Source organism: Passer domesticus, chromosome 15 (genome assembly GCF_036417665.1).
Source record: "Passer domesticus isolate bPasDom1 chromosome 15, bPasDom1.hap1, whole genome shotgun sequence".
Taxonomy (NCBI): domain Eukaryota; kingdom Metazoa; phylum Chordata; class Aves; order Passeriformes; family Passeridae; genus Passer; species Passer domesticus.
The window spans coordinates 6,632,044-6,655,769 of record NC_087488.1 but is presented as its reverse complement, the minus strand read 5'-3'; the positions used below and the strand labels follow the sequence as shown (position 1 = coordinate 6,655,769).

General features: G+C 41.9%; 1 protein-coding gene across 2 annotated transcripts; it reads left to right on the top strand.

Moving 5' to 3' along the window:
• The first annotated feature begins 254 nt into the window (after nucleotides 1-254).
• EMP2 (epithelial membrane protein 2) lies at nucleotides 255-22,293 on the top strand. 2 transcript variants are annotated; one of them, XM_064390056.1, is made up of 5 exons: nucleotides 255-633; nucleotides 14,328-14,439; nucleotides 16,458-16,551; nucleotides 17,912-18,058; nucleotides 18,616-22,293. In XM_064390056.1, exons 2-5 carry the CDS (start codon nucleotides 14,362-14,364, stop codon nucleotides 18,798-18,800), a joined length of 504 nt encoding a protein of 167 aa, XP_064246126.1. In that variant the 5' UTR covers nucleotides 255-633; nucleotides 14,328-14,361; the 3' UTR covers nucleotides 18,801-22,293. The 2 variants fall into 2 exon arrangements, with proteins under 2 accessions (XP_064246126.1, XP_064246125.1); XM_064390055.1 differs by having other exon boundaries at nucleotides 265-639.
• Nucleotides 22,294-23,726: the final 1,433 nt, after the last annotated feature.

Sequence of the window (23,726 nt, the reverse complement as noted above, 5' to 3'; positions counted from 1 at the left end):
CTATGGCTCCCCTGAGAGGGCTCCGCCCTGTCCCTCCCGGGAAAAGCCCAGCTACCAGCGGGTAGCAGCCGCCCGTCCGTGCCCGCGGTGATGGGTGGCACCGCCGCCCCTCGCTGTGCGCGGCTCTGAGGGACGGGTCCCGCCGCCTCCCGCACTCGGAGCGGAGCCGTCACTCCTCCGGGAGGCTCAGCCTTGACGGAGGCTGGGGGCCGCCCGGGGAGCGGTCCGAGCGCCCGGCCGCTGGCATCCCGTGCGCCCGCCCTGTCCGAGGGCCGGCGGGGCAGCGCTGCGGGGACCGGCCCCGGCCGCGGGGGACGGCGGGCCGAGCGCCCCCGGGGAGGGCCGGGCGGCGGCGCGCCTGGATGCCCGCCCGCCGCCGAGTGGGAACGGGCGGGGAAAGTTTCTCCTGTGCGCGCCCCGTCCGTCCATCCGTCCCTCCCTCCGCGCCCGCACACTCTCGCAGACACACACACGCTCACACCCCTCTCCCGCCGCCAGCGGCCGGGGGGCACTTTTGAAAGCCCTTCTGGTTCCACACCCAGCCGCCGCTGACATCATTCCCGCAGGAGGGCGGGCGGAGGCACCGCCGCCGCCGCCAGACGGTCGCAGCCCCGGAGAGCTGCCCGCCGGCCCGCGCCCGTGAGTAGCCTCGGCCGGGCGGGGGGCGCGGGGGGAGCGGGGCGGCGGCGGGGGGCGCGGGCAGCTTCGGCGGCCAGGGGAGGAGAAACCCGTCAGAAACGGGGAAAAACTAAAAGCACGCGTTTGTTTACTACGAAGCACATTTCGTTTGGGTGGCTGCGGTGCTGCGCCGTCGCTGGGCCGGCCGGAGAGAGCGGTGCCGGTCCCGTGGAGCCCCGGCCCCGCTCCTTCGCCCCGGGAGCGGGACGGGGCGGGCCGAGCCGAGGGGCGCCTCGCCAGTGAGGCCGGGCCGGGCCAAGCCCGCAGAAAGTTCGCGTTCTTCACGGGATAGTTTCTTTCTGTTCTTTTCTGTAATGAACTCTCAGCGGAGTTCGCGTGTGTTGCAGTAACGTTGTAGCAGCTCTTGGCAGCTCTCCCCCCGACAGTGGAAAGAAAATACACTTAGATGTAATTCAGTGCAGATTTCGGTTTATGAAGTTTTGGCCAGCATTAGTTTTTCTGCTTGAGTCAAACTGCAGTTTCACTCCCGGGTGGTTTTTATCTATAAGGTAATGCCGCACTTACATCGGGGATGTTGTGTGCCACATGCTGGACAGGCAGCTCTCGGTGTCGTGGGTTGTTTGCAATATTGAGTATTGAATTTGAGAGGTCAGCTCCTTGTTTGGACATTTCTGTGAAGAACAGTACACTGCTATCTGTTCCTTAGCAGGCTTATCCACGACTTGTTTTTACCTACAGCGTGCTGCCATCAAGAAACCTGAAGTTCTGCCTCTCTTTTAATTTATTGATGGGAATACTTTGTTCACATAGTACAGGAAGGTCTTTTTTTTCCTCCTCACAGCAGTTGGGAATAGTATGTAAATGATCAGTAATTATTGCTGTAGAGCATTTTAGTAGTAACCTCTGACTTGATACAGGGCTGTGAAGAAACCGACTAAATAGCTGTGAAATCCACACAGAATTTTTTGGCATTTTCTTTAGGAACTTTGGAAGTAAACAGCTATGGTTGGCTCATCATCAGAAAAACAAAATGTAGCTCTTTCTCTTCATTTACTTGCAGACTCTGTATATACAGTGCTGGTGTGTTAGCTATATAAAATAAGCCTTCTTGCCTGCCTGAGCAGATGTTTTTTCTATCAAATAAAAATAGTTTATAGTGACTCCTTCATCCAGACCTCCTCTCGGACGTTGAAGGCTTTGCTGTCCAGGTAGTTCAGGAAAGAGCTGTGAGGCTGGGCTGCTGGGACTGAGGTGCCAGGTGGCTGCAGGTGTGGGCAGGCAGGAATCCACACAAATGGTGGGGGACTATTGGGCGTGAGTTTCACTGGGGGGAGAAATGGGAAATGCAGTTTGCTGCAGAGTCCAGCAACATTTTTGTAACAGAGTGTGTGACAAATGCCATCCTAAGGAATGCAGCTGGAGTACAGGTACTTGCCACAGCTGGTGAAATCAAAGTAGGAGTGGAAACAAAGGCATGTGGTAAACTTGGCCACCAGAAGCTGATATGACTTCATTCAGCCTAAGATTTAAGGACTTCACCTTTGCTTCAAAGACATTGAAAGAAGGAACTCTTGCTGTTCTCTGAACCTCTGTGAACTTGCAGAGTTGAGTTAGGAAATAGACTGTTGGGATACCTGAGGGAAGATTCATCCTCCATGCTGAATAAAGATGTGTACAGATTGTATCACGCCAGCTGACAGGGATGTTACCAGGTAGCTGTCTGCCCAGCCAGGAATCCAGGAATTGCTCTGCCAATAGCTATCAACATTAACTGGAGCTGAAATACAGCAGTACCATGAAGACTCTTCATGGTGATCAGCTTCTTGTTAGTATGCTCATTTGGGAAGAAAAATGGTGTGTTAATGTAATTTCAAATAAAAACAACATCCAATCAGTAGACAAGACACTACTGGTGTTGTATTCTGTGTTTGTGGTCTGGAAAGACTTCTATCGTAAACATACAAACAGTGTTGATTATGCTGTGGATTTGCCAGTGAGGAAAACAGTTTTATTTGGTTACACAGATTTAAAACCTTGTTAATAAAGGAAGTTGTTCAACAGACTGAGCAGGTCAAGACTGAAGGCTGCTGCAACATTATTATTGTAGACAAAGATCCTGTCTCAGTTCATAGATGCTGGAGTTATTGTTGCTGGCCAATATTGTTTAGAAGAAATGAACATCTCTATCTTACACCCACTTTCAGTTGATGCACTTGACCCCTCTTCATTTATTAGCATCTCCTGCCTCATGTCTTTCTTTTACTTCTATTATTATGGCTTTTATTTTGCTGTCTTGTTTGTCTCAAGGTTGTTTCCCATCTCAGGTTTGACATTCCTTCAGTGATTAGAAGAATGTTGTACTGATGAGTCCCATATGGGTATTTAGAGAAGCAAGACCTTCTTCTACTTTTGCTAAGTATATTAGGTGTAGGCTGTCTCCTTTCATAATGCTGTTTCCCTGTCATTTAAAAATGAGATCAGTGGCAGCACAAGGAGACTCTTCCCTTTTCACTTGAATATATTTTGATTTTCCACTGGCACTTCACATTCGATTTGCGTCTTGAACATCATGTAAGTCATGACATCCCCACATAAATCAGGACAAGAATGTATTTAATTAAAGAGATAAGTAGGTCTCTGGGGACAAGGTCTTTTATACTGCTAGCTGGCAGATGTACTTTCCAGATCCTCCTCCATGTTCCTGTTGGAAGAAGACCCAGCAGAATGAGGTACTGTGTTATACAGGAACTAATAAGAAAGAGATTTACTCTGAAGTGAAACAAACACTGTATGTAAAATCCATGCGATACTTCAGCACAGCCAAATTTGAAAGTAGAAAGGAATGCACAGCTTTTATTGAAATCACATTGGTCTCAGAGGGAATGCAGGGGGAACATCAGCACAGCACTCAGGAATTCCATTCATGGAGCTCTTCAGTGTTTGTTAGGGTTTGCTTGTTTTTTGGATGCTCAAAGCAAACCATGATCTTTGCAGTGGAGTTTCAGTTTTTGCTGTTTTTTTGTTAAAAACTTTACTTTTTTAGAGAGTAGATAATTTCATAAAATATATATCAAAATGTCAGGTGATGCTTATGACTTCATTAGGAAGATAAGCATCATAATTATTAGAAAATACATCTTGCTGGGTGAGACTCAAGAGAAAGCCTGATGGTCTGAATTCATCCATCAAAGGAATTATTATTTCTCCACTGAATGGGGAAAATGTAATTACACCTTTTTATTTTGCCGGTGAAGTTTCATGGGCAGGTTTAATGACGGTATGTGCATGCCAGGTGAAGCCTCATAATTTGGGTGTGACCTTAAAATACAACCCTCTGGCTGTGTAGAGATCTTCACAGGAGTCTGTAGGTGGGGCAGAAAGTGGACTGAGTCAAATACCCCTTAGAGATGGCTATAGGATATATATTTATGGTTTGCTTCACTGATTGTTAAACACCGTGCTATGTTTGGAATTGCATGGGCCACAAACAGCCGAGGTGGGCAGTAGGAACACTCCCGCAGCTGTCTGATGCAGGTGTTTAGTATCCTGAAATAGAACAAAATTCTGGCCTTTTTCCAGACAGAAGGAGACCTTCCAAAGGCTGTGGATGTCTCTGCTGAGGTGCCTGTGCTGCCAGGTGGGCTCTGCACACTCACCTGTTCTCCAGGGCTGGCACTGCTCAGCCCACTGAAGAACAAACCCGCTCTTTAGTTCAAAAGCAGAAACAAACCCAAGTGCGGAGCCTGCAGAACAGTCTGTGTACAGCTGAAGGGCTCTGGCTGAGCCTGCCCGTCTGTCAGGGTGCTTGGTGTGCCTTACCTGGCACTGTGCTGTGCAGTGGCCCAGGCACTGTCCAGCCTGGCCAAGGTGCGGCTGCAGGGTAGGGCAGAGTGACCCGGGGCTGAGGGGACTGGGCTGTTCCCACAGAGCAGCCAGTGTAGAGGAGCTGTGCACTGAGTGTGCTCAAACAAGGCATAGAAATCCTTCTACTTGGGTTTGTAGAGTCCACATGGCAACTTTAATTGCACTGATTACAAATTATGGTGTAAAAATTGCATTCTGGAGGTAGGCAGAGTATTCAGTGTAATCCTGTGCTACAGTGTTGCTGTCAAACAAAGTAGTAGTTGTGGAGATTTTAAGCTTTTTGTTTTATAACCAACTGTTGTACCACCAATAGAAATGTGTTTTCACACTCTTGATAGATGATGTGTAAACTCTGAAATAACTAAAACCAAAATTTCTCAACAGAGAGCAAGTCAAAGCCAAATCAAAACAAGCAGTTTGAAAATTTTACAACAGTGAATGCAACACATTTAATTGCTAGCAATTTCCACAGAGCATCTGCCAAAGTTAAAACAATATCAGCTTTTATTTCTACAGAATTAAATGCATTGCTTTGAATCTGGAAAGACAGACCTTTTCTGCCTTTGTTTGTTGGTTAATTAGGTGGAACATCATAAATCATTCGAGCTGTTCTGTTGTATCTGGAATAATCTCTGGATAAGCAGCAGTCTGTAGTCAGTAGAGCCCAGGGTCTGAGGTTCGCTCAGAACTGTTAATCTGTAGTCAATGCTGCAGGTGTGCTTTTTTTTTTTTTTACCCTTTTCATTGACTGAGGACACATTTTATCTGTCAACCTGATGCAAAGGTCTGGTATTTTACTTGGTCTGTCACTCCCTGCCCTGCCAAGGTATTGAACAGAGACACCCTAAACACTGAAATGTGTCCACACAGTGACTGAGCAGGGGTGAGGCCAGGCCACACCTCAGTTCAGCTGTTTGTTTCAGGAGCAGGTTCCCAGGAGGGTTCCAATAGCTTACTGGAACAGCCCCGTGCCATTGTCCCAGCTCCATGGAGCTGCTGCTGCTCCGAGCCACAGGCAGGGCTGTGCCAGCAGGCTGCAAAGGACTCTGTGCTTGCTGACCCCTGCCCTGGGGGGCTGCCAGGCAGTGGTGGCCCTTAGGTCACCCTCAGACAAGGGGCACAGGCCGTGCTCACTCTTGGAAGCTTTGCTGCACACCCGAGAAACAGAAGGTCCCTCAAGCTGGCTGTGCCGTGGTCAGCACGGTGTCACTGCACTGCCCAACAGCCTGCCCTGCTGCCAGCACTGCCAGCAGCCCTTGCAGCCTGGCAGGGGGTTCAGCTGCGTGCCAAGGGCACGGGTGTCATGCAGAAAGCCTGTTGTGAAATGCACAGAGAGCTCAGTGAAGTTGCTGAGAGGCTTCACAGGAGAGCAGAGCTGCAGGGTCCCCTCAGGACAGTGGGTCTGTCGCCCCGCTAGCACAGTCCCTGCGTCACGGAAATCCTTTTGTGGAGCTCTCTTTTACCTATGCTGTGGTGGTTGGAAGGCTGTTCCAGAATATGACAGCTCTAAGAGCTGTAATTTACATCCTAAATGTGCTCACGCCTGATTTATAGCCATATATTTTCATCTCTAAGTTAAACAGTTCTTTTTCCTTCCATGTGTTTGCCTTTACCTGCAAGCAAGTATATCCTCGTTCTGTCTTGATCTTTGAAATGAGCAAGTGAAAATGAGAGGTTCTTGACTTGTTAAGCTTAGGAAAAAACAAGCTTTAAGTACTTTTAGACCAGCTTGATTGTTAAGAAGGTTTTAATGTACACCACAGCTTTGTTTACATTGAAGTGGTATCTAGTGCACAACAAGCAAACTAGCTGAGCAGAGAGCATGCATTGAACACTTGAAATGATGCGTGCTTTCTTTAATTTTCTAAGAATACAGTTAAGCTCTACCCATACATACTTAAGTTACAAACATTTTATAACATGTTTTGCACATGCCTTTGTGAAAGCTGACAGAATACTTTTATGTTTTGTAAGAAACCAGAAACTGCAATACACAAGCAGTTACTCCTTTCAAATTACTGTTGGGTTTTCTCAAACAATATGTGCCCTTTGAGAAATCCCTTGAACCACGGGGTGTCTTTGATTAAAGACTGTTTTGTTAACATTTGCCAAAGGCATACCATGCTCAGCATAAACTGAAGGTGGAAGAGTGGATGACTATGATGGGAATCAGAGATTAATTGCAACCCTTTTAGGTGTTATTTAGTAATATGTCAGCCTACCTTACACCACTGTGGGAAATGTGGGGATTAGATACAGATATAGAACATCTTAAATACGAGACTATTATTGTCTAGTATAAAAGTACAGTTAACAACAAAAAGTGCTTTCAGGAAACAGAAGAATGTGTAGAAGATTTACTTTTGAGGATGGTGTGATTTGTGCTGCTGGAGGTGGAAAAACATTCTCTTTCTGCTGACTGCACAAAACCCTCTAAAAAGCAGTTTTGAGAAGATGAAGTCTTAAAGACTTGTATTCAAATACGTCTGTCTGTGTAGGCAGCTGACTTCTGTACCTGCTAAATTGTCTTCTCAGCATATAGTGGCTAGTAATGTCTCTTCCACATTTTGCTGGAGTATTTGAATACATCTATCTTGAAGTTTTTAAGCTTCGGGCTATTTTTTAGGATTTTCAGGTAAGCTGAAAATGAGTCACAAGGCTCATTTTCCTGGTAAGTGACACTTCCCCACCCCACAACAGGACATTGTGTCCCTGTGTTCCCATAGGTCCTGCTGGTTTTCTTCTGCTGAGTCTGCCCACAAAGGCTTCATGGCAGAGTGACTTTCCTCTGCAGTGCACACAGCAGGGCCATAGTGAAAGGAGTGGTAGGGCAAGTCTAAACCCAGTCCAAACTTGTTTGCAAATAAATGACTGACAGAGTTACAGAAGTGGCAGCAATGCTGGCATCCCTAGGTCAAAATTTTATTAAAAGCATTCCTAAGAAATTAGAAACATCTGCTTCTTTTGGTCTCCATACTCAAAGCTAGCATTTTGAATTTTTGCTGCAATTGGCTTCTTGGTTTTGTTTGGAAATGCATGGAACAGCAGGGTTAGAATTTCCTAGACTTTGGAGTTCTGGCTTGGTAGCATAGATCTAATGAGGAGGACAGGGTGAGAAGGGAGGAAGTCTGGAGATGATCTGCCAGACCCACCTGTAATCACAGTCTCTTTCACTTTTGGTAACTGGTGGGCTTTCTGAAGAGGAGACCAGATTTAGTGTTTATGAAGTTGATTGAGAAAGAGCTGAAAGAGTGCTTGAGCACACACAGGTGATAGGGAGGTCAGGCGCACAAGATTCTTCACTCTAAGTCTGCTTTGGCTCTGGCAGTCCCACCAGTGCCAGCAGGATGGACAGACATCCAAACACCATGAAAACAAAAGGTTTTATTAAGCTATAAGTGTACATTTGTATTAGTTGTGATGCACACAAAGAGCAGACCTCAGGGCTTTGGTTGCAAGGCACGATTTTCTGAAAGAAAATGGAAAAAAACAAGGTCATACTGTGTCTTGTGAGTTTCTCTCCAAGCCCCTGTATTTCACTATCAAAACACAACAAGCTGACTGCTGTAATTGTGCTGGAGGTTGCTGGGTCTTAACACAGCCTGCTGCAAAGGCACCAATAAATCTAGATCTGATAGGATGATACTACTTCATTTTCTGCCTTTGTGTTAAAAAAGCCGTACATGTTGTCATTCAAATGGAGCTCTAGGAAAGAACATGGATTAATTTTTTGCTGTATTGATTTTTTTTTTTTGCCTTTGTACAGTGGTTGGGTGCAGGGAACTTTGATTCATTTCCTTCTGATTTCCTTGCTTTGTGAGGAAGGACTTAGAAAAGCAGGTGGAAGTGTAAGTGAAAAGCTCTCTTCCTTCCACGTAAAATAGGTAGCACAAAGAGCTGTGGCTTGAGTGTGTTCTCAGTTAAGCAAACAAAAAGAGCTGATGGTCTCTGTGCCATCTAGGGGCTCACAGGACACGTAGCCCTCTTGATTCCAAAGCCAGCATTAAGCAGGGACTTGAAATGTTATTTCATGCAGAGCACACGTTGTTCTTCATGCTTAGCTTTGCACCAGGAAGAAACTGGATGGGAGCCCATGTGCTTTGTACTTTGCATTTCCCTCCTGGGTCCCCATTCAGTATTGTAGAGGTGTAGTCAGAGCCATCCAGCACTTCTTGGAGGTCTCCATGCTGGCTGCAGAGACTGGTTGAAGGAGGACATTCAATTTCTGTATTGACTGTTAGCTGAGTAACACCTGAGCATGAAAACAGGTCACAATTTGAATGTGCACTTGAAGAGAGTTGGTGTTCCCAACAGTTAAATTAACTCAGACAGAAGAAATAAAGAAACTGGAGTAAGTTGTTTCAACTGGTGTAATTATTCTCTTGGTATTACATTTCCTGATTTTCTCGTCCTTTATGTTGTTTGATATTTAGGCATTAGAGGATTGTTGAAATCCTCAAAGCTCTTGCTGGCTTGGGAGAAAGTCTGCTGTCTGAACTTCACTTTTGGTTCCAGTTCTGAGAATCATACAAGAAAAACAGAACACTTCATACTTGATAAAAGAAAAAAAAAAGAAGAAAATTAACAGTATCAGTCTGTTCTTCACAAACCAGGGAAATTTTGTGCAAGTTTAGAGACAATGGTACAGGCAAAATGTGAGCCAGCTTCTGAGTTCTCTGTCATGAGACACCATGAGATGTGGCACAAGAACTCTGAGCAAAACATGTAAATGCAAACAACTTATGATGCATCACAAGATGACAGATTTCTCATGCTACAAGTACACAGATATTTTTCATCTAAATTCACATTTTCAGACTTAATTATAGCACTGAGGGGGAGAAGAATTGATAATCAAGGTTTGCTTTGATTCAGTTTTACACCAGTGACCTCAAGAAAGTTCAGCTGAACTGAATGCTTATTGATGGCCCAAAGACCTGCTGTTCTTGTTGCAATGAAACATCTCAGAGCAGAGAGCTGCAGGTATGGTAACTTGTTTAGCAGGATCTCTGCCCCTTGTTTTGGGTGTGTCTTTTCAGCACACAAAATGTGGGTGTTGAGAGTCTGCTCACCCCCAGCCTCGGTCTGTGCAGAGCAGGAGCTATTCTGCAGAGATTTCATCGTGCTTCTAAGGGTATGAACCAGGACTGTCTGTGTGGAAGATTTCTCAGACATGGGCTCAGATGAAGATGATAAAAACCCCAGACTTGATTTTAGGGAGTGAGGGCAGCAGCCAGTGTTGGGGGGGGTGAGCTTCAGCCTTTCCAATGCAAATGAGCCCAGGATAAACACACTGCACTAAGTATTGCTGGTTGCAAAAATTGAGTATGCACAAACATGAGAAACAGCCTGGCAGCAGAGGTGAACTGCATGGGAGGAAAGCAAAGCATTTGTTGTGGAGATGACATCTGGGTTGGAAAGTAATGATAAAACTTCTGCTAAGAGCTGTCAAAGACTAGTTTCATTTTTGCTTGCTTGCTGTACTAAACAGCAGAAAAAACTTAAATAGTCATGTTTCTTTATGCTGATGGACATTAAAGATAAACTTTATCCTGGAGATAAACTGAGACTTTTCTGCAGGGGATGTGTTTTTGTGAGTGATATGACATAGGGAGACAATCCAGTTTTGAAACACTACAGTTCAGAAATGTTGGAAATCTGGCCTAGATACCTTACTTTACTGTGCAATTCTGTGATGGTTGGAGTGTCTTATCCTGTATAAACATACTTGTCTCTGCATGTCCAAGAGATTACAGCAGAGGCCCTTCTTAGCCACTTCTTCTAAAGCTCATCAGGCTCTCTGCCATGGCAAGTGCAAGCTACTGCTTCCAAAAGTCTGCATTACTGAAGAGATTCAAGAGAAGTGTGACTGCTGCATTTATCCTCCCCATGTAAAATGGAGTAGCACTGGAGCATTACTTCTGCACTAATTGGAAAAAAAAAGCATTGTTGTTCTAACTGGCCTTCTGTTTTATTGTGTTTTGTGTAAGTATTCTGTGACTTAACAGCATTTGTGGGAAACTTATTACCACAGCAAATCTGGATGTGTTCAGTGGGATTCCTGTAACTTACTCTTTCTAGATCCAGTGGCAGTCTGCACTTGTAGCTCAGCAGTATCTGTCCACATCTGCCTTACACCAGACCTTATGAAGTGGTATTAAATGCTGAGGCTTGCACTTGAAGGAATTCATGTGGACATCCAATGTCATCCTTACTGGAACCCCCAAATCTGTTTTTAATGGCACATGTGATGAGCTAAGTCAAATATTATGTTCTTTTTTGTCAGAGCTTTGCTGGAGATTAGTACAGGGAGGTTCCTGAAATAGCTACAGATTGACAGGAGAGCTGGGCTGGAAGGAGCCTCTGGAGGTCTCCAGTGCAAACTCTGGCTCCAAGCAGGGGGTTAGATCAGGACATTCTGGGCCTTGCTTCAGTCAAGTCAGGAAGATGTCCAAGAATGGAGATCCCACAGCCTCATGGGCCCTGTTCCAGTACTTAATCATGCTCATTGAATATAATTAATACTTTTTTCACAATTGGAATATTCCTTGTTGAAACTTGTAACTGTTGCCTGTAGTCTTTTCATCGTGTACTTCTGAGAAGGGTGGCTCCATCATTGTAAGTGTAGTGTGTCCAAAAAGCTTTTCTCATATATTTGTGTGTGTGTAAAAACTACTAAAAGAATTCAAGCCACTTTGGGGAATGATGGACAGTATCTGTTGCATCATCCCAGCCTTCATCCATGCCTAAAGGCAGTGTACTTTAAATTCATGAACACCCTGGCCTGAGAGCATGGTATGTTTCAACTGCAGATGAGAGAAGGTGAAAAATCACTCTGCCCAGGAAGCAGTTCGTGGTAAATAAGAAAAAGAGTACAGCTAGTGTGCAGAATAGGATGATACCAAAGTGTTTGGTTAGTAATACATCAGTAAAATAAGAATTCTGAGCGTTAATGCAAACAGTGCTCTGTAACCGTGTCCTTCCCTTGCTCGCAGGAGAGGAAAGGAGCTGCTAGGAGAGGTTCCCAGGCAAGCTGTCCTCAGAGGCTGGGGAAGGAATGTGGAAGAATCTTGAGTCTGCACTGTAAGGTTTTGAATTCCAGCAGTGTGTGGAGTGGAGGAGGACTAGCAGTTCCTTCTGGTAGATGAAATCCAGAATTTCTGCCTAGAGAGGGATGCAGATTCTGTAGTACCATCTGCAGTGTTGCTGGCTGCATCTTGGAAGAGGGGAGCTGCTCTTTGCTTCCTGCCCACAAATCACAGAGAGTTTCTCTGGAAAACCCTACTCCCTTCATTATTCCTTGTGCAAGCTGGGGTGAACCACAGAAACTCCTGCGTCTCCATGGGAAGGGAAAGTTTGTAGGAGTGATTGAGGTCTGTGCACTTCTGGGATCCTGCTCAGGCATGACAGATTGGATAACCAGTTCTTGTCTTTTCCTGGTATTAATTACTTGGAAATGGTCTGTCTCCTTCTTTTCCCCCAGTGTATTTAATTCCTGTCTCCATGTGCCATTGTTTAGCACTGTGTGCACAGAAGTTGTAGCAGCTTGTGCAGGGAGCAGCTGCCAGCAAGGCAGGAGGGGGAATCTGAAGATGGTGATGGTTGTTATGAAGGGTCTTCATAAAGAAACATCAGACCCATCAGACCTTTCTTACTGTCTTCTTTTTTTTTTTTTTTTTTTTTTTTTTTTTTTTTTTTTTTTTAGATGAAACAAAAATCTCTTTCAATTAATCTTGGCTTTATTTGGGTAAAACAAAAAATATCTTCTTCTCATCAGCCATACCTGTTTATCTGTCCTGTCTGAAACACTTCTCTTTATGGCTGAAAACAGTAAAACAAAACCATTCACTTGATTAAAGTGGGCTCTTCTGTGCTGGCAAGTCTTGCTTTTGCAAGATTGGTTTTAATTGGGTTACGTTTTTTGGTTTCTCTTACTTTATGTTGCTTCATGTAATAAGATGAAGATGTATTGTTATTCTTAAAATAATACCGAGTACAATGTGGTTCTCTCTCCTTATATGGGAGATGATTGTTGCATTATTGAATGCTTAGATACCATCTGTGCAAGAAATGAACCTCAGAAAAAAAACAGCCACAAGACAAGAGGGTGCTGTGCAAAGACTGGTATATATCACAATGAAAATATTTTGATGTGGTATTATACAAACCCACAAAATATCTTATTTTCCTTTCTTCTTCCTTTCATTCAAGCAAGGCTTGATAGGGAACCATGAATGACATTTTTAGAAGTGGAACTGGATTCAAAGGACCTTGAGTCATACAGTAGATCACCTCATTGGAGGCAATTCCCACTTTCTGTTCTTCCTTGTGGCTGGGAAGGCAGAGTTTAACAGAGAATACACACTAGAGTAGCTGATTTTCCTATTTTAGGGTTTGACTTGGCTTTCCCATTCATTAGATATGGATACAAGGCTGTCCCCTTATTTTTCAAAAAAGCACTTCAATGCTATTTGCCTTTGAGCTTGTTACAATTCTGTACTGCAGTGGAGATGGAGAGGATTATTCTGGAACTCGTGGTCTCTATTCACTCAGTTATTATGCTGTCAGTTATCTTTTTGTTAAAGTTTTGCGGAGTAGTTATTATTTGCCCTGATGCGAGTGCCAGTGGAGCTGCTTTAAAAATGCTGTCAGAGTAGTCCTTTTCTTTGGTGAAATTATTCATGTGGTTCATAATTCCAGTAAATGGCAGTAGGAGAGAGGGATTAGACATGAAAAAAAATAATGGAAGTATTAAAATTCATAACTGCCCTTTCTTCTGGATATTTACTGTGTATGTGAGTGGCATCATTTGACATCATAGAATGTGTCCAAAGCAAGGAAAGGGAGAAATATGCATTAATGTACTGATGAGTGACAACATGCAGATGATGTACAGAGTGGTGCACCTTAACTGCAAAGATCTGCAAGGCTGCAGATTCCTTACAGCATATATTAATTGGCAAGAATTTCTGGCCAAGGAGAAATAGATATGTCAAGCAATTACATTTTTCTGTGTATTAGTAGCAGTAGTTTTCCCTAACCTATTTGTTATGTGCCCACAGATTTCCTGGGGATTCCAGTTAAATACGGGTTCTGATTCTCTTGTATATAAGAACATATTTTTTTTTCATGTGAGATGTGACATTGTAATAGGTGGGTTAAATAAGGTATGAAGGTAATAGGTAGCCTACAGAGTAGTAAGTGACTGAACATAAAATAGCTAACCGGATTATTATGTAATTAATGGGTTTATTCAGCCCTACCAGTGGGAGCAACACATTGAAGAGAATGGTAGTCCTTAGTCATTATTCAATGGATAAAACTTACAACTCTATGAACAAAGGGCGTGAGGCCTAAGGTACAACACAGGTGTTACTAAATCTAGGAGGTAGTTCTTGATGCACTTCATTTTGTTCTACAAGCATCCTTTTGAAATCTGGTTCTTCCTTCTTTAGAAGGATGGTTGGAGTCACTGCAGTCAGTGGAAATACTATCATCACTGCACATGAGGCTGTAATTTGAAATGCACTTCTCTAAAAGCTGATGTGAAGGAGTTTTCCATCCTTGCACACAGAATGAAACGTCTTTCTGTGTTTATTCACTGCAGCCATCATGCTGGAAGGTTGCAAAATGCAGCTTTTGGCTTCATTTCAAGTTGTGATTCACTTTAACATCCGTGATGCCAGTTAAGTATCTGCAGAGATAGAAGATGTGCTGTGGACTCCAGCTGCATCTGATGTTACGGTCTCTAACAGCACCAGAGCTGCAGGTTGCTCCACTGACAGCTCTTAAAGATTGTTCGTATACTTTCTTATGTTCAACAGATTTATCTCAGCCTAAAGCCTCCCCAGAGCAAAGATGCTGATTCTCCTGGCCTTCATTATCGTGTTTCACATAACCTCAGCAGCACTGCTGTTCATCTCAACTATCGACAATGTAAGTGTCCTTTCTTCTCCTTGTCTCTCAAACACACTGGGATTTCTTTGCTTCATGAAAACTGAGATTTTCTTCTCTAGTCTTCAACTTGTTTACTGAGAGAACCTCAGTTTGTTAGGCACACTGGTGTCCTAAGACCTTTCTGTAACAGAAATGCCTTGGATATGCATGTTGCTGCTGGATAAGGCTGTCCATGGCATCATGTTGTCACCTCAAGGCAGCAGATCCCCTCCCCTGGGAGAGACTTGGCCAGGGAGGATATTTACAGGGTGGAGCCCTGGGATTTGATTGAGTTGGACATGAAGCAGGGAGGAGGAGAAAATCCACTGTCCTTTTGTGTCAAACATGAAGTCAAACAGCTGGTGATTAATGTGTGGGGATAATTTCAGTCAAAGTGTGCTCTGCCTCACAAGTGTTTGTCCAAGATGCCCAGTTAAATAATGAGAAATACCATGAATGTATCTCTGTCCATTAAGTTGAGGTAGCTTCAGCACAAAGCTTTAGAATATTTTCTGTTGCATTGTTTTCAAATTTCCGTTTTATTTTTGTGATCAAAAAGAATTTACCCTCCAATATTTATATCTAGCTTTTAATGAAGTTCTCCATTTTCCAAAACAGCCCACTATCCTGATCAGAAGTCTGTGTACTGGAATCTGTCTATGAGGTCTGATGTATGTACAGGTTTTGATATTAAAAACTCTGCTGCTGAAAGTACTGTTTAGTGAAGACCATGCTGCAAGTGAAATTATGTGTTACCTACAACTGTTTATTGCAGAAGTGTACAAACTCAGGTGTTACATTTTAGTCAGCTGGTTGATTGTTCCATGGAAGTAGGTCATTATTCAAGCACTGGAGCAGGTTGTCTTACCCTGCTCCTTTTAATATTTAGAAAGCAAAGACAGTGGGCAAAGCAATCTAATCTTATTTCAAATCTGCTACATACAACCCAATTTACTGCAGAAATAAAAGCCTATGAACTCTGCTTTGTGTCATTAGCTACCTTTGAACATTTAAAAACTTAAACCATACAACCATCTTCTATTAGATTTTATATTATGTATCTATATTATATAGAGCTCAGAGCTGATAAATAACACATTGAACTTGGACTGTAAAATACAAATGAATGACATTCTGAGAAAGTAATTATTTTTCTTAAAACAGTGTTCTGTTTATCCATATACCTACTATCATAATATATTATAATTTTAACTGCAGTATTGTTTACAAAGCTGCACAGTAAGCTCTGAGGTTTTTGGAATGTCTATTTAAGCAGCAGATCCTACCAGGAATCGTATTTAAAAGTCGTATTTTGTGCAGCTCTAGTCAAAACAAAGGCCTGGGTAGCTATTGGAATGGGAATGGGTTTCCTGAGGAAATGCCACTTGTGGAGTGCTTGTCATTTTCCAGCTACTGTAAAAATCTGCTCACATGCTGCAGTACCATTTTGCCTTGAATGTTAAAACCTGAAAATAGAAATACCACAGGAGGATCTTAATTTGTCAGCCATTACCAGACAGATGCATAGTGTACCTCAGCACAGCTGCATGGCATGGAGATGAATCACTTCAGTGGCAGGAGCCAGAACATCTATAAATGCCTTCTGTTTCACAGGTGATGCTATTTCCTGCAAATTAGCAAATGCTGTGCCTTCAGAGAGGTGTGCATCCTAAACAGGGTCTGGGTGAACAAAGCACATCTTGTCTAGGTGTCTCAAGGAGTGAGTAATCACTGACTATACAAAATTTCTGCCCAAACAGTGGAAATCCCTTGTGCTTTGGGATGTTTAAGATGCCCTTACCTACTTCACAGAGGTCTAAAATGAGAATGATGTGTGGATAATTATATACCCTTTATTCTGAAATGCCATGACATCTCACGTTTCATTTGAGTGGTTAAGTATCAAAAATAAACAGAAAACTGTTACAGTTGAGGTATCTAATCAGTAGACACTTGGACAATGAAGGAGTTTTGTTTGTTTTTTCTCCCTGTAAGAGCCATTTACTTTTATTTTGCAGGCCTGGTGGGTGGGAGATAACTTTTCTGCAGATGTCTGGAGAGTGTGTACCACAAATAGGAGCACCTGTATGGCTATCACTGATGAGTTCAATGGTGAGTGTCTCTCCATGCCTGTGTCTGTTGTTCCTTCAGCAGATCTGGTGAAATTGCTATGAGATTTACAGGGGTAGTTTTATAGTTCTTGAAAAAACTGCATGTCCTAACTAGGCAGGTCTTCTAAAAACTTTAATACTGGTTTTTCATTTTGGAAAGGCAACTGTTATAACAGTTTCTGTGAGAGGAAAGCAGAAAGCTCTGTCATGTGCACTTAGGAGACAGTGCAAGAGAGTAAACACAAACTACCAACAATGACTGCTAACAAGTTCTTAAAATATTAGATAAAAACAATGAAGTCATCTGAAGTGATAGAATTTGCCTCAGAATTTAACTTGCAGAGAAGAACCTAAAAATACTGACTGTGTACAAGAATGGGGGGAAAAGTGGAAGAAAACACGAGCTGGAGCTTTCACAAGGAAGTCTTAATAGACAGCCTAGCGTAATATCCTGCTTTACAAAAATTGAAAGTATTCTCAAATATTCTGTTTATTTCTCGACTTTCAGTCTGTGTGTACATTCAAAAGGTAAATAATTTGAAGAACCATGTACCCATGAAGTAATTTTGTTTCCCTAGCATCAGGTTGGTTTAGAGCCTGTAATGGGCAGTGAGCTGATGCACTCCACACAGGGTATTTCAGCTAACCTGGATTTAAGGGTTTGCATTTGTTCTCTGTATTACTGTGTGTCCACTGCAGTCAGGTGCCCACCCTGGCGAGGTGAGGGGTGGCTGAGGTGTGTCTGCTGCTCCCAGAGCTCCTGCCTGCAGCGTGGCTGTGCTGGAGGAGAGGGGCCATGGGAGCTCAGCCCTGTGGCCCAGCCTGGCTACAGAAGCTGCAGATTTACACAGAGCAGCTGCACGTGGTTAGAAAGGTCTTGGTTGCTTTAGCTCCCACTTACAGGGAAGTAATGGACAGGATGAGAAACCTGAATGAGAGGAATCTCTAGTGCCAAGGGTGGACATCATGTCTGGTTACACCTTCCTCAACAGAGCTGTCTCCAGCTCTGGTGGGAGGCTGGGGTCTGCATTTGGAAGCTGTTTGGGACAGCTGGCAGTCTCACTGTGCTTCAAGGACATTGATGGCAGCAGAGGGTGGGGTGTGGCAGAAGAAGTCTCTTCAGTGTTTTCACTCGGTTTGATGAGAAGCTTTTAGAGGTCTTTAAGCCACTGGCTGTATCAATACCATGGAAGCAGAGGAGAATCAGCCTCTGCAATGCACACACACACACAGCACAACACACAACTGCTTTGCTGCATCTGCTGAACTCCTGCTTAAGGAACATGGCTCTGCCCCTTTACGCCTTGCAGGAGAAGGCAAAGAGAGAAATGATTTTTAATCAAGGCTGCTTTATTTTGCAGAGTATCAATCAATTCAGGCTGTTCAGGCCACCATGATCCTTTCTACGATTTTCTGCTGTGTGGCATTTCTGGTTTTCATTCTTCAACTCTTCCGTCTAAAGCAAGGAGAAAGATTTGTGTTAACCTCTGTTATCCAGCTCCTGTCATGTGAGTGATTTTTCAATCCTTTTGACTTTAATGATATTTTTGTGAAAGTAGGAAAGCAGGAAAAGCTGCATGAACTCTGTAGTGCTCTTGAGGCTATAGCTTATCCTTCATAATTGTTTGAATAGGGAACTGCACCATTCTGTGATGTATAGACAGTTAAAACATGGATGTCATCACTGCTCAGGATAAAGTAATTTAAACTTTGAAGGGAAAGAATTTGAGATGCTGAACTTCTTGAACATACTAAATAACTTTCTAATTGTTACAGGCAAGCACTCACTTCTCTTTTTTGTCAGTCTTAAAAATTACCCAGATGTTCAGAATAGTTTTCTGTTCACTGCAAATGACATAGATACACAACAGCACTTCCAATTTAAAGCCTGCCAAATAAACTGGAAATATGTCTTGAAATGCTTCCAGTTTAGTTTGAGGATGGAAAATGAGCCTCTGCAAAGAAAGGACACTGGTGGAAGCAGCTGACAGAAGAGACAGTGAATAGATGTGTGTACTGATAATGTTTTAAGATGCTGACCTTTATTATTTTCTTCCTCCTGCAGGTCTGTGTGTTATGATTGCAGCTTCCATTTACACAGACAGGCATGAAGAACTGCACCAGAGCCGTGGATATGTAATGGAAGTTTCCAAAGGCCAATATGGCTATTCCTTTGTCTTAGCTTGGATTGCCTTTGCCTTTACCCTGATCAGTGGAGTGATGTACTTAGTATTAAGGAAGCGTAAATAAATGTCAGCACCTAGTTATTTCTGTCACTGCAGTACAAAACCAAATTCCAGTAACCATTTTGTATATAATCATTTACATGGTTTTGTAGTAAAGGTATTGTTTCTCTAAAAATGTACTGTGTTCTTGATATGAAACAGAATTTAAAAAAAAAAAAAAAAAGGCAGGTGAAATGAAATGTCTGGCACCTCCAGGTCAGGGGTCAGAGCAAGACAAAGCCAAGTTGTTTCTTTTGCATATTTCATCATCATAAATGGTTTTCCTTTATTAGACATTAACAGTTTGTTCCTGGCCTCTAGTAGATTACAAAAGAAGCCCATACAAATTAATTTGTAAGCAATATACTAACTGTATTCCTGGACCAGATATCCCTTTGAAATATGTTCAATAGAAGGGTGTGTAAAAAAACGAGGCCCAGAAGACAATGAAAAAGTGAACAATTCTGAAGCCCAAAGCTGCACTCAGAGCGTCTGCCCTGGCACAGGACCAGTGTTCTGCTCTTTATAATGTGCAGTAAGTGTCATCAAGTTTTTATTAAAACCACTTGCTTTACAAAAGTAAACAAGCCCTTTTTGTACTCCAGCAAATGTTTCTCTTGATTGTGTTTCACATTTGATTTAAGCACACAGAGCCTTTGGTGGGAGCACTTATCAGCCAATTCCCTGCTGAGCCTGGGCCCAGCACAGCTGGGGCAGTGAGGAGCTCCCCAGCCCAGTCCTGCATCCCTTCAGCTTAGCCTTGGGCAGCCTTCCTGGGAGGGAGAAGAGGGAAACAGAAAAGCAGTACTGGACCTACATCTGCAGATTTCTAAGCAGACTAGTGATCAAGCAATGCCAAATTTAGGTTTTTACAGCCTAACTCAAATTGTTTATTACACTGGGCTTTTATTATGTAGTGATTTCATGGTTAATGTGTCCTGCACAAAAGCATTCCCTGAGTCTGCCCATTAGGAAATTGGCCTTTAAAAAATTCATTTTAAATTCCTTTGTGGATTTTACTGGAACTAAACACTGCTACTAAACCAATCAGAGTGCAATTGCTATACTTATGAATTCCAGGATAGGTTTCAAGATAAAATTACTTGGTGGTTTTTATTTTTCAGTAATTTTGGGAGCTAAATCTTTTCTCTAATACCAGGCTTAACTGCTCAACAGTGTAATACTGGATTTGGCTGATGGTGATTTTGGAGATCAGTGTGGAGAATGAATGAAGTGGCCTGTTCTGATTAGTCACAACTTTGATGCTTAAGTACAGATTTGACTTTTGAAAAGCTCTAACAGTTTATTTGTTTACTTCATATTCACTACAGCTGGCCCAATACAGAGGCAGTAAAAAAGTAAATAGGTTTTGAATGCGGTATTACACAAAGAAGAGCAAGTTCAGTATCATAAGGAAGTGTAGCTCTAATGAAGTTAATAATTACTACATTAGACATCAGATAATGAAATTTTATCTGAATTCTTCAGATTTATCCTTGATTTATCAGAAAGTAAAAGTCCAGGTGCATAGCTTTTTAGGAACTGTCTCCAGCATGAGTGACAGATCATGTAGTTCCGTCTTCATTTCTTCAACATCCTGTAATGCTTTGGCATGTGCTGCTTATCTTTTGGGAGCAAAGAAATCCCAATAAGACTGTTAAAAAATTAGGATGAGCAAGCAGGACATCACAGTAAAAGTAATAATAATAGTTAAAAACCCACATCAGTTTGAAGAAAACGGATTCTCCCCAGTCTAGCATCATGCTAGTATTTTGTCAGTTTTTTTTCCTTTTAGTGGGAGTGCTCTGAATTTCAAGAATTATTACCCTACTTTTTAAAAAAGTGTTTCTATAATTTGCTGAATGCATTTCAGGTTCAAAACCTGAGTTTTTGCTAACAAGCAGATTTTGTCTTAAATAAATAGATGCAGGTTTAAGGATGAAAGTAGATAGACTGTTAGCTAGGCATTTTGCTACATTTACTAAAACATGAAACAATAAGGGAAATTTTTAAGCAAATATGGATTAAAGCTCTAATATCTAGACGACAGTCATGAGGAATTCTAAGTTAAGCTTTTGTGCCACTGACTTGCAGAGATGCTTCCGTTTCTTGCCTTGATAATGATTTTGTAGAGCAAATATTTAAAATAAAGATGTAGATATATATATGAACACAGTTTAATTCCACAGTAAAAGCTCTTTCCCTTTAATAAAGTGAAAAGCACACACATAACAAATACTCTGATGCACAGCACCTCCACTTGTGTCCAAGCACCAGCATGTGCATGATGCCACACAGAAGAGATGGGAATGTTCTGCACAAGTGAACAAATCAGTCTAAACTAGAGTTGGAGCAGGACAAACATATTTTAGGGTTTTTTTTCTACCTTATATGCCTTTAAAATATACCATTTTCTATACTCTATATATTCTGAAAATGTACATGAAAATAAAGTTAAAACAAATTCTTGTACTGTATTAGCAAACTCAATACATTAGCAGTCTGACCTTGTGTTTAAGCTTGGGATATATTTACATGATGTTGGATGAGCAATAGTTGAGTTTTTGTGTGAACAGGTAAAATTAAATTCTTCCTGCCTGTAGTAGAACCAGAAGCTGATTATTTTGTCCTTTGTTGAAAGGGTAAGCAGAGAAAAAAATGAGTGTGTTGAACTTTTAAGTGTATGGTGTCAAGAGAACATCTTGAGTAATGCAAGGTCCACTGATGCTCTGAGGAGTTATTACCTATAAGGGTTTTTTTTTAATTTTCCATAATTTGCAGAAACAGTCATATATTTTAAGATGAGGTTCAGTGTATGTGCAAATAATGTGAGAAACAAGCCAGTGACTTCTGTATCTGCTCCGGTCCAAGCTTTGATTGTGCAAATCACACAGCACACTTGGGTTTGTACAGATCCATTCAAAACACTCCCCCAACTTCACATAAATAATTTCCAAAGACCCCATGAAACTTCTCCTTTGTAATCATAATGAATAAAAGGAAAAAGTTCCAATTATTAAAATATTCACTATCAGCCATGAAACTACCTTTATGCTTTTCACCCAGCAAGTAAACATCTGCAGCACAGGAAACAATCTTGAAAAAACAATTTATAATATTTATGTCAAGATAATTTGTTTTTTAAAATGTTTGTTCTTACTTATGTATTCTGTTCAGAACAAGAGATGGGCATTACTTTGCTATACTGTATCTTTGAAAAGTATTGTAGGTGATAGAATCTGTGCTGCTTAGTCATTAACTAGTTTTTTACCCCAGCTACATCAACAATTAATTTTACGTGGTTCTTAATGTGTTCAAATAATGGAGGGACTGCTTGACTTGTTCTGTTCTTATCTTCAGCATGATGGAAGTTTGTGCCATTTAGCTAAACAGACCAAAGAAAAGAATTCTTCCTGTAATTTCTAAAGACAGGAATAAAATGAGCCACTACCTTTCCAAACACTAAAGACAGCTAAGAATCCTAAAATTTAAATAAAATAATGACATTGAAAATTTTATTTTTTATTTCCATTTCTTTTATATGTGCAATAATCCCCTCTGAAGTAATAAGATGAAAGAAAATGAAATGCGGAAGTAGAGTTTTAAAATAGTTTTAAAAAGAAGACTTCTGTTTTCAAGGCTGTAGAATCAAGCTTACAGAATTAATGGAGTAACATGACAGATTGTAACAGTAAGAAACATGAAGTTAATACTGTCTGTTAATAATGCTTTGACATGAAACTCACTGCAAGTGTCTGGTACTTACCAGCAGTAGCAGACACTTGGTAAGGTACTCTGAGTGTCCTAAAGGGTTTTTTAAGCAGTTATAGATTGCATTATCACCAAATGGTCTAAAACATCCAAATGGATCTTCCCATTGACAAAGTAAAGATCGACAAAGTAACTGTTTTGGAGATGATAACCTGTGATAAACAGCGAGGCACTGGAAGTGGCAAAGCCTTTATTTGCCTGTTTTCTTCCAGACTGAAGCAGAATTACTACAAAAGTTTAATGGAACAGACGCAGGTGATAACTGCATAGGGAAGAACATTTGGATCAGTTTCTGTAAGAGTCCATGACCCTTGGATTTTGTCATGAGCCTCTTTTAGTTTTGAGATTCTGAGAAGGGTCTTTGAACCCTTCAGGAAGCACAGCACAAAGATGTGGATACCTTGGCAAGATGTGGATACCTGGAGGCACACTGGCTATTGCCTGACAGTCTAGGCACTGGGACAAAACCAGTTGGTAGTACACCAACAAAAATAAACTACTCACACTACTTTATAGTCATAACTTCATTTAAACCTAGAAATCTTCATTTAAATCTGTCAGCTGAATTGCTGCTGTCTGTACAGTTTCCAGACTAAGAGCGCTGGCCCAGACTGCCTGATATTCATGAATTCATATTCAGCATCTTGTTCACCTTTGGTTTCTGTCCAAAGGGTTGGGTTTGCCCAAGGTAAAAAACCCTCCTGACACACTGGCAGTAGGAACTTAGCATCACCTGTGCCATCAAAAGGAGGGCTGAGGAAATTCCCATTGCATTCAGAGGGTATTCATTTATCTTGGATCACTACTGCACTAACTGAATTTCTAAGTGTTCTTTTTAATCCTTCCATAAAAAATTAGCCAAAATGTCCAAAAGCTGTGCATGAACTTAGTTACTCAGTTTTAAGACAGGTTTACATTGCACAGATGAGTAAAACTGCAGGTGCCTTAATGGAAATTAAACTGCTGTAATAAATGTCAGCAAGTATGAAACAATGCCAGTGATACCCAAACTACATCATATGGTGCAGGCTTGGTGTGTTTTACTGCTGTTGCTTAAGAAGAAAGCTTTTGTTCCATTTCTCTTCAAAAACCTGCAAAAGTGAAACTTTCTAACAAAGCTTGTGCTGCTGCCATAAATGCTAAAGTTCAAAAAACTTCATTTAAATCAAGCAGGCAAATG

What these genes read in the sequence shown, in the direction of transcription:
- EMP2 (XM_064390056.1), top strand. Translation starts at nt 14,362, where the DNA reads ATGCTGATTCTCCTGGCCTTCATTATCGTGTTTCACATAACCTCAGCA. An exon ending in TCATCTCAACTATCGACAAT is followed by an intron (nt 14,440 to 16,457) that starts GTAAGTGTCCTT and finishes TTTATTTTGCAG; the next exon opens with GCCTGGTGGGTGGGAGATAA. An exon ending in TGTTATCCAGCTCCTGTCAT is followed by an intron (nt 18,059 to 18,615) that starts GTGAGTGATTTT and finishes TTCCTCCTGCAG; the next exon opens with GTCTGTGTGTTATGATTGCA.